The sequence below is a fragment of the Salvelinus namaycush genome, chromosome 39 (genome assembly GCF_016432855.1).
Source record: "Salvelinus namaycush isolate Seneca chromosome 39, SaNama_1.0, whole genome shotgun sequence".
Taxonomy (NCBI): domain Eukaryota; kingdom Metazoa; phylum Chordata; class Actinopteri; order Salmoniformes; family Salmonidae; genus Salvelinus; species Salvelinus namaycush.
Window position 1 is genome coordinate 21,750,663 of NC_052345.1, and position 14,546 is coordinate 21,765,208.

The following is a 14,546-nucleotide window of genomic DNA, read 5'->3' on the forward strand; positions in this document are numbered from 1 at the left end:
GTGGCTTTCTATGAACGCTGGGCAGATTGCGGCATGTCCAGGAATCAGGATTGCCAGATGGCCACAGCTTTAAGATGGCCTAAAATCTTTATTGCTGTAACTTAATTTCAGACCTGCAGAATAGTCCATTAATACAAATAAAAAAACTGATCTGAATGCTGTTCCCAAGAGCTTTACGTAAGATACTGCTTACGACTGCAAAGCAAATAGAATCAACATGGTGCACGTGACAATTCATTTATAGGGCGTGTTGCTATGGTCTAGATAGAAAGCCCCACCCAGGCATATTCAGACACCAAGCAGAGTGGGAATTGAATTGAGGAGTGCATGCGAAATTGTTGTCGTGGCAACATCTCCAGAAATATCATTTCCAATTAACAAGTCACTGACTGGGGGGAAATTATGTGCAACTCTGAAATGAAGAGTGCCAATTTCTAATATTGGAGAGCAGATTGTGACTAAAGGATCAACATGGCAAGATGCCTGCTGTAGTAAAGGGGTATAAACTATAAGAAATGTTCATGATAATGATCACTAAAAATGACGATTTAAAAAAGGGTTGCATTTAGAGTTAACTTCATTAACATAAGTGATTTAAAAAATATATTTTTCAAAGCAGCTTAAAAAATGTGAGCTTGACTTGAGTTTCTGGGGGGGGGGGGGGATACCAAGCTAACATATGGAATTGTTAAGATGGTCATATCAAGGATCATTTAGCCATTTGATTTAGAATTTTAGAACCCCTTTAGGTATCCCCCCCCAAAAAATATTAAAACAGTATTTGATGAAACATTGAATTTGGGCTTACTGAACTTAGCCGATAGAAAACACATTGATAACATATTCATACATGTAAAAACAGATCATTTTTAGATAGTAAAAAAAATTAAGTTTGTTTTGAAGTGTCTGTCCTATATCTGAGTGATATAAGATCAGGAAACTATTTAATTATTTTTGCACATATTTAACCCAATTTTTTGGGCACTAAACTATTGCCATATATACTTTAATACATTTTTTAAACTGGTACCGGGTTGCCAGTTAAACCCATGTAATAAAATAGATAGCAACTAGCTTAGACGGATTTTGATGGGGATTTTTTTATTATGCCAATTAATTTCCGCGGCTCTGCGACAATCTAACTCAAGAGGGTTATGTCCAGTGGTTTTTACTTAAGTAAAAAAACGTTGAAGTACTACTTAAGTAGTTTTTGCGGGTATCTGTACTTTACTATTTCTATTTTTGACTACTTTTACACTCCTAAAGAAAATAATGTACTATTTACTCCATACATTTTCCTTTACACCCAAAAGTACTCGTTATAATTTGAATGCTTAGCAGGACAGGAAAATGGTCCAATTCACACGCTGATCAAGAGAACATCCCTGGTCATCCCATACTAAGGTATCTTTACTTCTACTGAAGTATGACAATTGGGTACTTTTTCTACCACTGGTTATGTGCACATTTCAAGTTTAGATTCAGCCCTTAATGTTTCAAAAACTGACCTACTAGATCTTTATGTTAATTATCAAAAAGGTGTTAAATTGCTCTTTTGAAGTGGCACTCCAAAATCTGGCTTTAAGGGCAGTTACAACAATATTCAAATACCTCAGTGGCAGTGACATTTGCCGAGACCAATCTCTCAGACTACTTACACAAAATGTTGGGGGCCCACTGTGGGTGGACACAGATTGACTAGAGCTGCTTTAAAAGGGATACTTTGGGATGTTGGCAATGAGGCCTTTTAGCTACTTCCCCAGAGTCAGATGAACACGTGGATAAAAATGTTACGCGTCCGTGTCCAGTATGAAGGAAGCTAGAGGTAGCGTTGCTAGCAGATACCCAGAGACTTCCAGAGTCCACTCACCTGTTGTCTGTTGTTGGGGGTGTAGGGGAGCAGTGTGGACACGTGGAACATCAGCTCGTAGTCTTTGTAAGTAGTGTAGAGAGAATGTGTTCCGGTGGAATCCGCTGTAACACCCAAACAAAGAATTTAGGTCAGAGCAGCTCAGACGGAGACATTCTAAACAATAGAATGTTATACTGCAGTCTCCGGGAAAAATGATCTGCAATAAGATCATTGTATTCTGCAAACAATAATCCTGTGGTGTTGCCAGGGACGGACTGGAACCAGAAATGAGCATTTCTAACATTTCCAGCACAACGGCCCATTTGTTTTCGTGAGGCCCCCCATTATTAGTCAAATAACGATAATACAGCGCAAATATTTTTTTTTAACAAATGTACACAGGACCACTGGGCTGACAGACCTGCTATCTTGCATTTGCCTGAAATGCCCTATGGCCAGTCTATTTCTGGGTATTTCTAAATGGCCCGTTCTCTTTCCCTTGAGCTCAGAAAAAACACTGGCCCTTGTTCCTGTATAGGTGGCTTTATATGAATGCTGGGCAGATTGCGTGTTATGTCTAGGAATCAGGTTTGACAGACGGACACCGCTTTAAGATGGCATAAAATCTTGATTGCTGTAACTGAATTTCGGACCTCCAGAATAATCAAAACAGTGATCTGAATGATTTCCCCAAGAGCATTACGCACGATACAGCTTAGAACTGCAAAGCAAATAAAACCAACATGGTACACATGACAATAAATGTAAAGAGAGTGTTGCTATGGTTTAGATAGAAAAGACCCACCCGGGTTTATTCAGACACCAAGTGAAATCAAGCTTTATTTATACAGCTCATTTCAGAAATGGAATGCAACAAAATGTGCTTCACAGGAAAAAAATTATAAAAAACAAGGAAAATAAAAGCTGAAATATTTACTACACAACAAACATAAGAATACAAACTAAAAAGAGTGACAAAAACTGAATGACTAAAAAACAAAGCTAAAAAGATATGTTTTAAGACCTCTTATACAGCCATACTGCTCGTTCTGTGCGTGATTTCCTACAAGATCGGAATATCAGTGCTCTGCCATGGCCAGGGAAGAGCCCGGATCTCAATCCCATTGAGCACGTCTGGGACCTGTAGGATCGGAGGGTGAGGTCTAGGGCTATTCCCCCCAGAATGTCAGGGAACTTGCAGGTGCCTTGGTGGAAGAGTGGGGTAACATCTCACAGCAAGAACTGTCAAATCTGGTGCAGTCCATGAGGAGGAGATACACTGCAGTACTTAATGCAGCTGGTGGCCACACCAGATACTGACTGTTACTTTTGATTTTGACCCCCCTGTGTTCAGGGACACATTACTCCATTTCTGTTAGTCACATTTCTGTGGAACTGGTTCAGTTTATGTCTCAGTTGTTGAATCTTGTTATGCTCATACAAATATTTACACGTTAAGTTTGCTGAAAATAAACGCAGTTGACAGTGAGAGGACGTTTCTTTTTTTGCTGAGTTTATATACACATATGGGAATCAGTACCAATCAGTCCTGGTGTTGCCAGCATCAAGCAGAAGGCAACAACAGCTCTGAAGTTGCCCAAACTCACACAGTACCTCCATAGACTTTAGTCATATCTCCATATACAGTGGCTTGGTTTTCACATTCAACAAGATAACTTGTTTCACATACTCCACACTTTCAAAGCGAAGGAGAAACAAAGGATAGGAGCTGTGTGGGTTTGGGTGTGGCGGAAACAGTATTGACTGATAGGAACAAACATGGAAGGTAGTCCTTCGCTGCATTAGCAAAACTCTCCAAGGCACTTGTGTGTAATTTTTTTTTTTTAAGTATTATTTTGTTTGCACTGTTTAAAAATATTTTTTCAGTGTACAGAGAGACATGGACTTTTTTTGTAGTTCTTTTGCGATCTACCACATTTTTTTAATACAGAGAAAAGGACTAACTTCTAAGTTTGCTCCTATCAAAAGATATGTCATTCAAAACGTCATTCTTCTTCTTTTCAGTTGGTCCGTACAAGATGATGTACAGTACGTGTCCAGCTGGGCCCTGATCTTCTAACTTATTGCACATTTATCAACCATATGATAAATCAAATGCGAATAAAACAAACAAATGGTGTGTGTGTCGAGCCGTGAACACTTACTTTTGTTGTCCAGCTGGGCCCGGTACTTGGTGAAGCCCTTCAGCCTGACCTTCTGGCCCAGCAGCTCCATGAACTCCTCCAAGGCGGGGCTGGCACTCTCGTTGTTGTACATCTCCTCTTCGGTGCTCTGGCCCGCCTGGCAGTACATGATGCCCACCTTGTGCTGGAAGCTCAACTGGAACCACAAAGAACAATAGGGTTGGGGTTATGACATGTCAATGTCTGCCCAATATCCGTTTATTCCATGCTAATGGGTGAAAGAACACTGTAATATAGAGGTGGGTTAGCAGACACCTAATATCCGTTTATTCCATGCTAATGGGTGAAAGAACATTGTAATATAGAGGTGGGTTAGCAGACACCTAATGTCTGTTTATTATACGATAATATATATTTTTTATCTCAATTCAAATCTTATAAAAGATAACTGGCATAACGCTTGTGAAACATTTCTCAAAATGTTTGGGCTCATGACCAAATTATAGCCGGTGCTATTTTTCACAAGACACGTTATTTCAGCGTAACACCGAGATGGGACATACAGTATTCAACAATGCGTTCCTCCTTATCTACACTCTTGATTGAAATGCTCTGTAGTGTCAGAGACGAATGCCGGCGCCGGTGTACGGTGTCAAATTAGACTGAAACGCCCATGTAAGCACTCAGGGAGGAAGGGCTTTTTCCAAGAGTTTTACCAGCCCAGTGGATTTTATCTCCTGCTATCAATACCTATTACCTGACACCCGGTGCTGAGATCGTTCATTTTGAGAGCTAGTGCTAAGTGCACTGCGGAGCAGACACACAAAAAAGAGGAAGTAATTACAGTGTGAGTGGCCCTCAGACCACACCTAACTGTTGGTCCTGAATCATTTAATAATCTTAGAAATGCTATAGGATGAAACGTTTTTTTTTTTTGGTGTGTGGGGAGGCTTGGGGTGTGTGGTGCAAGACCGGGATCAGTAGACACTTGTGAAACAAAAAACAGTGGGGGTGCCCACTGCTCACAGCTAGGCGACATGACGAGACGAGCGGTCAAAAGAAAAATGTATGGTCCCAATTTGCTTGGCTGGTCTCTTCTCATCTCTCCTAACACAGGGAATAAAGGGTCTCGCCTCCTGGTGCCGCTGCGGCAGTTGTCGTGGCAACACTGCACAAATTCAGTAGGAGCCGAGGCCATATTGTTTTGGACAAGGGGAACGGAAGCTGTGCCGCCTTAGTGAAGGATTCACACTTGAGGGGGATGGGGGAAGTACTGCCGGCAAAGCGACGTTAGATTGCCATTGATTGTTGTCTTCACTATGTATCTCCACGGTTGCTTAACGAGTAGCTAAAACAATAATAGCATTCCAGTCCTACTTACAGTAGATATAACCGGTGAAAGCTTATTATGATATTATGAATATCACATCAATGAAAGGTAATGTAATTGAATTCAGGAACATGTAATTAAACTTAAATCGAATTGAGGAATAAGAGACGTGACCGCTAGATATTCACAGAGGTCAAGAGTCCCCCTCCTCGCTCTCCAATAGATTTACAAACCACCCGCCACTTTCCGCCAATGACAGAGGCTTGTATGAAACTTGATCTCGTCATTACTCTTATTGCACACCGATGCCATTTCTCCCCCTGCTGTTACATGCTTTAGGAACCGATCTGTCTCTATGCACGTCTCTGGTTACCCAGATAGCCAGTTACAAGGGAAATACAGCTTATTGTTTTCCCCCTGTCCAGAGTTGAGTGAAGCAATCAAAATCTGCAGCGTAATCCCTTGTTGTAAGCGGAAATACTTACTTATGACAACAGTGATGTAGATTGTATTAGGGTGTGTCATATTGTGCACTCATTTGCAATACAAATACCTTAGTCATTTACACTACCGTTCAAAAGTTTGGGGTCACTTAGAAATGTCCTTGTTTTCCATGAAAACATACATGAAATGAGTTGCAAAATGAATAGGAAATAGAGGCAAGACGTTGACGAAGTTATAAAAAATGATTTTTATTGAAATAATAATTGTGTCCTTCAAACTTTGCTTTCGCCAAAGAATCCTCAATTTTCAGCAATTACATCCTTGCAGACCTAAGACATTCTAGTTGTCAATTTGTTGAGGTAATCTGAAGAGATTTCACCCCATGCTTCCTGAAGCACCTCCCACAAGTTGGATTGGCTTGATAGGCACTTCTTACGTACCATACGGTGAAGCTGCTCCCACTACAGCTCAATAAGGTTGAGATCCGGTGACTGTGCTGGTCACTCCATTATAGACAGAATACCAGCTGACTGCTTCTTCCCTAAATATTTATTGCATAGTTTGGAGCTGTGTGTTGGGTCATTGTCCTGTTGTAGAAGGAAATTGGCTCCAATTAAGCGCCGTCCACAGGGTATGGCATGGCGTTGCAAAATGGAGTGATAGCCTTCCTTCTTCAAGATCCCTTTCACCCTGTACAAATCTCCCACTTTACCACCACCAAAGCACCCCCAGCATATCACATTGCCTCCACCATGCTTTACAGATGGCGTCAAGCATTCCTCCAGCATCTTTTCATTTTTTCTGCATCTCACGAATGTTCTTCTTTGTGATCCGAACACCACAAAAACTTAGATTTGTCTGTCCATAACACTTTTTTCAAATCTTCCTCTGTCCAGTGTGTGTGTTCTTTTGCCCATCTTAATCTTTTATTTTTATTGGCCAGTCTGAGATATGGCTTTTTCTTTGCAACTCTGCCTAGAAGGCCAGCATCCCAGAGTCACCTCTTCACTGTTGACGTTGAGACTGGTGTTTTGCGGGTACTATTTAATGAAGCTGCCAGTTGAGGAATTGTGAGGGGTCAGTTTCTCAAACTAGACACTAATGTACTTGTCCTCTTGCTCAGTTGTGCACCGGGGCCTCCCACTCTTTCTATTCTGGTTAGAGTCCGTTTGCGCTGTTCTGTGAAGGGAGTGGACATAGCATTGTATGAGCTCTTCAGTTTCTTGGCAATGTCTCGCATGGAATAGCCTTCATTTCTCAGAACAAGAATAGACTGACGAGTTTCAGAAGAAATCTCTTTGTTTCTGGCCATTTTGAGCATGTAATCGAACCCACAAATGCTGATGCTCCAGATACTCAACTAGTCTAAAGAAGGCCAGTTTTATTGCTTCTTTAATCAGCACAACAGTTTTCAGCTGTGCCAACATAATTGGAAAAGGGTTTTCTAATGATCAATTATCCTTTTAAAATGATAAACTTAGATTAGCTAACACAACGTGCCATTGGATCACAGGAGTGATGGTTGCTGATAATGGGCCTCTGTACGCCTACCTAGATATTCCATGAAATAAAATAATGAGCAGTTTCCAGCTCATTTACAACATTAATAATGTCTACACTGTATTTAGGATCAATTTGATGTTATTTTAAATGGAAAAAACAAGGACATTTCTAAGTGACCCAAACACACACACTTTGAAAATATGGAGTAGTTTTATTACCTTTTTAGATCATTTAAGCCAGCAAAATGAAGACTGTGCAAGAGGTGTGGAGATTTTCACTAGCGACTGTATGTCTATGGTCACTCACCCCCTGTTGGTCCAGCTTGAGGAGCTGCTCAGGGACCTTGGGCGAACTGATGGCCAGCCTGAGACACTGGATGTTGAGCTCTGGGACCACATACTCCAGCACCTCCTTCAGCGGTAGGCCCCTGGCCATGCCATGCTTGGCGGTGGAGGGCACGGCGTCTTCCAGGATGGCCCCTCGGAGAGTGGTGAGCTGGGGAGGACAGAGAGAGAGGCTGGAGGTCAGCTGGGTGTCTCGCCCTGACGGTTGAGTTGAATTTCGAGTACCAATTTATAAACTCGTGAATAAAGTTGCAAATTATAAGTAAGTATAAATTATGAATAACTGTTTCATTATTTGCTAAGTTTAACCCCCTAGAGTGTATTGATGCACCGGTGCATCAAAGTCTGTCAGTTTAAGCTAGAGCTGCGTCTCAATCCACCGCATCACCCATGTCACCCTTCCACATCTGTGTGGAAAGTGGCAGATCTACAGTGCTGTTTGTCAGACCAGGAGACATGCCGAAAAATCGGTCTTCTCCGTCTCTAGCATCCAAACAGTTTGTCACGGGACTCGTTTGAAGTCGGTAACGCTAATGTACTAGCGTTTGTCTGTAGTGTCCAGAACCGTTTGGGCTACATATATCACCGTAGAACGGGGAGACAAACGAACGTGATGGTGTTCTCCATTTTGCTCTACGACCCTCACAAGTGACACGGGATCCGTCTAAATGTAACCCATACAAATTAATGGAAGTATGGAGGTAGTTCTGTGCCCAAAAAATATTTCCTGAGCATTCTTATATCTCCTAGATAAAAGACACACTTCAAAACCTTATTCATTTTTTTACTGTATTTTTGGCCATTTATGAATGTGTAATTCAATGCGTTTCTATGGGTTACAATAGTAAAGGATGATCCATGGTATGACCTTCTTAAAACAATTCCATATGGCAGATTAGAAGCCCCCAACGGCTTAGACTTAAGAATTGAGCACATATAGGCGTTACAATCATTACAATTCATAAGGATTTAGGTACAACATTGAAAGCTTATTCATGAAGTGTAAGCATCTATAAAGGCTCATTCGTGAAAGTTGTTATTTAAGGGTTCAAAATTTGGTGCGGATGTCACAATCTTTTCTGCACCCATGTTTCAAGAGCAACATGATCCTAAATAATGTTTGTAACACATGAAGTGAGTGGGAATCATTTAAGTGTTTGACTATCTTGAGTAATGTAGCTATGATGTTATTAAAGAAGTATTCCGTTTTGGGGGGGGGGGGGGGATGCTTACAAATTATGAATAATAGAAACTAACTACATCAGGAAGAAAACGTAAAAGATAAATTACTGTAATATATAAGAAACGTGAGTGATATGTGGAGTAGTAAACTAGGATACTTGTGATGAAAAGAGAGTTTCTCCCCAAACAGCTTCACTTTCCCGCTGCATGCAGTTAACCCAATGAACTGGGAGAGAGACGTTTAAGTTGAAGAGACATTTAAGTTAGGGAATTAGCTTTTAGTAAAACGAAATAGATTAGCTTTTAGCATTAGCGTGTCATAAGAAGTGCAACCACGAACGCCCCACTTACAGTGTCTCATGGGAGAACTAACATATCGTGGGATCAAACTTTCCCTTTAAGAGTTTAACTTCCATTAACTTGTCAGATTAAAAGTTGTCTAATGTCCCATTGGTTTGATCATACAAAAAGTCTGCTCATCTAGTTGACTGTGTATCGTCTCAGAACAGATGTACCTTTTGGTTGTGATTATCTAGAGTTGAACTACTTGGTTGAGTTTGAATTCAATTTAGAGGTATTTTCTATGTCACACCATTTGTTGTGATATAATTAATTGATTATTCATTATGTATGAAGGTATGACAATATTCTACGACTTCGGAATTCAGCATAGTCAGCAGTGTACATCATCATTACTGTGAGAGTCCACAGTAAGAACCTGTGTACATCAAACATTTTAGGACACCCTCAGCCTTAAGTGACATCTACCCTTTTCAATGATTTACCTCGCTAGTCCGGAAGGTGACCCGGTAGTTGTACTGTGCTCCCTCCTTTCCCTCATCCAGCTTTTCCCGGCGGATACTGACCGCCACGGGGCCCAAGTTCTCATCCGTGCCAAAGTAGTTCTGGTGATCTGAGGGTAAATGGCAAACGACGGCACAACACAAATGTTAGCTGTGGTTTGGATTATGATATACATAAGAAATATTTATTTTCAATTCACGTAAAATAAAAATGTGGCTTTGGCACTCTGGCTTACAGGTAAAATGTTTTAAAAAATAATTTAAAAAAAGATTTGCAACAAACACAGTTCAACTTAACATGATTTGCCTTTTGATGCAAAGGATTAAACTTAAACTCCATGAATAGGGCCAACGCGTCACAGATTATAACCCGAGCAAAGCCAGAAAAGTAGACCAAATTCACCAACTAGATGGACCCACTGACATTGCTAACCCATAGAGAGATATGCCTTAACCTAGTGTATCAATAACCCATACAGAGATATGCCTTAACCTAGTGTATCAATAACCCATAAAGAGATAAGCCTTAACCTAGTGTATCAATAAATCAATGAGTAGACAAAATACAATTCATGTAGTAATGCTCCCTTTTACTTGATTAATTGACATGTAGGCATATGACCTTGTAGGGTTCGAAAAGACATGTAACTACAGGCTCATTTCCAGAAATCCTGCACGGACCGAAACCTGCACTGTAGGAAAAACAGTCTTTGTAGTTCATTAACTTCAGTGCGGGTTTCATCCCTAAAATGAAGTGCATAACAATAAACATAAGTGGAAAGTAGAAAGTGTTGAAAAGGTAAATAAAGGAGAGGACCAGGGGTGTCAAATTCATTTTGCCCCGGGGGCCACATTCAGCTTTCAACGAGGTCCGGCAGGCCGCACTGGAAATGTGTTCCATTTCCTCTGTCAAAATATACTCCCTGACTGTCTAGCTTTAATTTATGGGATTATATATATAAATAAACAAAAGTATGTGGACGCTAATCTTCAAATTAGTGGATTCGACCATTTCAGCCAGACCCGTTGCTGACACGAGTAAAAATCAAGTACACAGCCATGCAATCTCCATAGACAAGCTTTGGCAGGAGAATGAAGAGCTCAGTGACTTTCAACGTGGCACCGTCATAGGATGCCACCTTTACAACCAGTCAGTTCATCAAATTTCTGTCCTGCTAGAGCTGCCCCGGTCAACTTTAAGTGCTGTTATTGTGAGGTGGAAACATCTAGGAGCATCAACGGCTCAGCCGCGAAGTGGTAGGCCACACAAGCTCACAATGAATTGGAACGTCGACGGCGAGCCAGACCTAATCACCCAACATCAGTGCCCAACCTCACTAATGCTCGTGCGGCTGAATGGAAGCAAGTCCCTGCAGCAATGTTCCAACATTTAGTGGAAAGCCTTCCCAAAAGAGTGGAGGCTGTTACAGCAGCAAATGGGGGACCAACTCCATTTTAAGATGTTTGACGAGGACATACTTTTGATCATGAAGTGTATATAGTTTGTTTTCCCACAACAACAAAAATCCCAAAAGAGCTTCAATGGTCTATATTATTTATAAATTATACAGAGCATTCGAAAAGTATTCAGACCCCTTACTCTAAAATTGATTTAATAAAAAAATGTCCCTCAATCTGCGGCGGCAGGTAGCCTAGTGGTTAGAGCGTTAGACTAGTAACCGAAAGGTTGCAAGATCGAATCCCCGAGCTGACAAGGTGAAAATCTGTCGTTCTGCCCCTGAACAAGGCAGTTAACCCACTGTTCCTAGGCCGTCATTAAAATTAAGAATTTGTTCTTAGTTCATCATTCTTCCTCCCAACGAAGTTTGTGAGAAATTGCCAGAACAATCTGAGACACCCAAAAATATTTTCCACCTACGCTGGCGTGGAATCGCCCATCTTCAAGTTTAGCTCAAGTCTGAAAAAAGCTATTAGCGACATCTTCGGTTGATTGTGGATATTCATATGACTAATATTTATTTATTTTCAACCTATGGATACTGACAAATGTAGAGGGGAAAACTAATGCGCTGCATTGCGGCGGTGACTCGAGCGTGACTATCGTCATCTCAGGCAATGTCAATCACTGACATATAAGCGACATTTAAGTGCCTTTAAGTGCCCAGAAGTTGTGGTCAACAAACAAGCTACACTTATGCCATCTAAAAAGCAGAGTGGAAAATTGCAGATTTGACATGTACCTGCAATCTCAGGTGTCATGTTGACGTCTACTCCAGTCAATTCTTTCCTCATTCAATGAGCAGGTCAGAGATTTTCAGCAACCCTCACATTTAGCTACACATGGCCAGATTGTATGGCGTGTCTGCAAACGTTGTGCATTTGTAAACACTGCAAAGCACATCGTAAATGAACTTGAAAAACCCCATCTGGCTCTTTCTTTTAAGTTGCTAGAGTACATTATAGTAAGGAAACAATTTAGTATTAGGAGGTAATCAATGCCTCTCTTACCTTTATTGTAAAAGTACTTGTGGTAGTAGTAGGCCCCCTGGTCAATGTGTTCGATTATATAGCGCTTGTACATGTCCCTGTGGAAAGCCTGGCTCTCCCTTGGCACCTCGAGCACCGACACCCCTGCGTTGGTGCACCGGGTGCTGAGCGATGATTCCACAGAGTAGCCTTGTCCTCCAACCCCATAGTTAGCAGCATAGTCTCCACTCCCATAGCTGGCGCTGCTGGCTTTGCTCAGGGCCACCTTCCTCTCGCCCTCGCCACCAGTCTCGTTACGGAAGTACGGGCAGCTGAGCACCAGAGTATTGCTCTTCCCATCCCCTTCATCTGCGTCCATGCTGGCCTTGTGGCCCAGGTCCTCGCAGCTGCCTACGGGTGACTCACAGATGGGCATAGTCGTGGCGCTGTCTCCCAGCCCAGAAGCCGGCGCCTGGCACTGAGAGGCGGCCGATGCCCCAGTGGTAGTGTTCTTCCTGCGACCCAGGTCGGCGCGGTTGGCCACCGCCTCGCTGATGTTGAAGAGGACGCTCTGCACGTCGTAGTGGGCGAAGCACTTCTGGAAGCTCAGGGGCCTTCCGAAGCGCCCTCCGTCCTCCTGGTCCAGGTACTCGCCCTCGCTCTTCACATTCCGCAGCCTCCGGAAGATGGAGGTGTCGGCCTTCTCCGCCTTCATGCGTTGGATGAAGGACTTCTCCCGCTCACGGCTGTAGAGCAGGGAGCTGTCCACGTAGTCGTAGCCCGGGATGCAGACAATGTCGCCTCGCGCGATCTGGGCGGCCGTCTGTAGGCTGGGTGAAAGGGTGGTGTTGAGACGCAGCAGCTCCGGGAAACTCTGTGGAGGAGGCACGCTGGGTTGGTCCGAGCGGTCCTCCATGTGGTAGCCCCTCAGGGTTCCCACAAGGTCTTTGCTGGCGCCGGACAGACTCTGCTTGTCGAGAGAGGACGTGCTGCCATACTCACGGCGCAAGGTGGCCCCAGTGTTGGGGTTGATGGTGGTGTGATCCAAGTCTTCGGCGCCGATGTCACTAATGGTGACCTCGCTGTTGCTCCTCTTGATCCCAGGGCAGCCCTTCATGGGGGAGTGGCTCAGGAGGTCACACAGCGGATACTTGGTCTCTGGGAACTCGGCACTGAGCAACTCCTGGTTCTTTTGGAGGGTGACCTCTGTGCTAAGATTTGACGGTCCCTTCTGGAAGGTCGGCACCAGGCTGTCATAGCCTGGTGGAGGTTGTGACTCCCAGCCGTCCTTTCGCTGGGGCCAGTCCGACACCCTCGCCCGGACACCCATCTTGGGCATGGCTGGCGTTCCTTGCACGTTGGCGTTTGGAGGTCCCATGGGCCTCTTTAACGCTTGGAGTTTCTTGTTGAAAGGGTTATCCGACTGCATCAAATGATTGGAGCCCTTTGGTTCGCCAGCTACTCCAGCAAGATTCGCTACGTCCTCAGTCCAGAGGCTAGGCGCGTTCATATCCTGTGTACAGGTACCTTACAGTCCCAAATTTCATGACTGGTTTCCAATACATGCCATTTGCTCTGGAAACTGCAATCAGGTAGTACTAGGCAAAAACCCAATTCTGGGGTTTCACTTCGCCAGGTCCATAATCCATAGAAAATGATTAGCTTGACAGATCTGCTTGGGTCTCTGAGGGACAGTGCAGCATAGAAGAAGGTGAAGATCCTTTCCTGGTCCACATCAAGCCAATGACCGACACATGGTGATCCTTTGTGGATTCAGATCTTAAAAAGTGATAAACATAACACAGGTTAATTTCATTCAATTATAACATCAAAAATAAAAACAGATCTAAAATTGCATTTCAACAATTTGTACAAAGGCCTAAACACAATGAACATCAATTATCATTGCTATTTCGGTTTAATCAATCGGACCGAGGGCCTACAAACAATGTCCATGTACCAATATTAGAACAAAAGACATATGTATTGCTTTGATGGGGTTTTTGGCACATTGGGAATGGTGTGGCTGAAAGATTAAAGGCCTTTTCAAGTTCAAAGGCTCATTTGCAATAATTTAGAATGAATTATTTCATGTCTCTAGGTGCTGCAAGCTACATGGCTGTAAATGGCCCACAACCTTGTTGAATTAGAAAGATTTATCGCAGTTATCTGATCTGTTAATAATGTAACATGCCACACAGCCTATGCAAAAACAAGTAATGCCTCCTAGGTCTTACAGAAGAGTAACAATGTCATATGATATGAATCATCCTATCACTCTCTAAGTCAACTGTTTATCACACTGCCTCTGGACTGTGGAGTCAATAAAATGTTAAAGTTGTGGAGGGCAGGATTTCGGAAAACAGTATAAAACTGCCAACATTAACCAGTATTTGGTTAGTCATCTTGGAATGTGATTAACAGTGTGAACATGAGACCGACATGTCAACCTTCCTGATAAGTACCGTATGCATTTGAAAGTGATTCTAATTAGAAATGACAACATTACTGTGGAAT

The 14,546-nt window shown here is 42.7% G+C and overlaps 1 protein-coding gene across 2 annotated transcripts in view; it reads right to left on the bottom strand.

Annotated features, from left to right (window-relative positions):
* Positions 1–14,546, bottom strand: part of LOC120032530 (signal-induced proliferation-associated 1-like protein 2) — a 94,991-nt gene that overhangs the window by 42,107 nt on the left and 38,338 nt on the right. For both annotated transcript variants that reach the window (XM_038978670.1, XM_038978669.1), the window contains exons 2-6: positions 12,072–13,808; positions 9,585–9,712; positions 7,580–7,768; positions 4,018–4,192; positions 1,871–1,974 (exon numbers count right to left, since the gene is read on the bottom strand). In XM_038978670.1, the coding sequence (XP_038834598.1) occupies positions 1,871–1,974; positions 4,018–4,192; positions 7,580–7,768; positions 9,585–9,712; positions 12,072–13,539 (2,064 nt within the window). In that variant the 5' untranslated portion in view covers positions 13,540–13,808. The remainder of the gene's footprint in view (positions 1–1,870; positions 1,975–4,017; positions 4,193–7,579; positions 7,769–9,584; positions 9,713–12,071; positions 13,809–14,546) is intronic.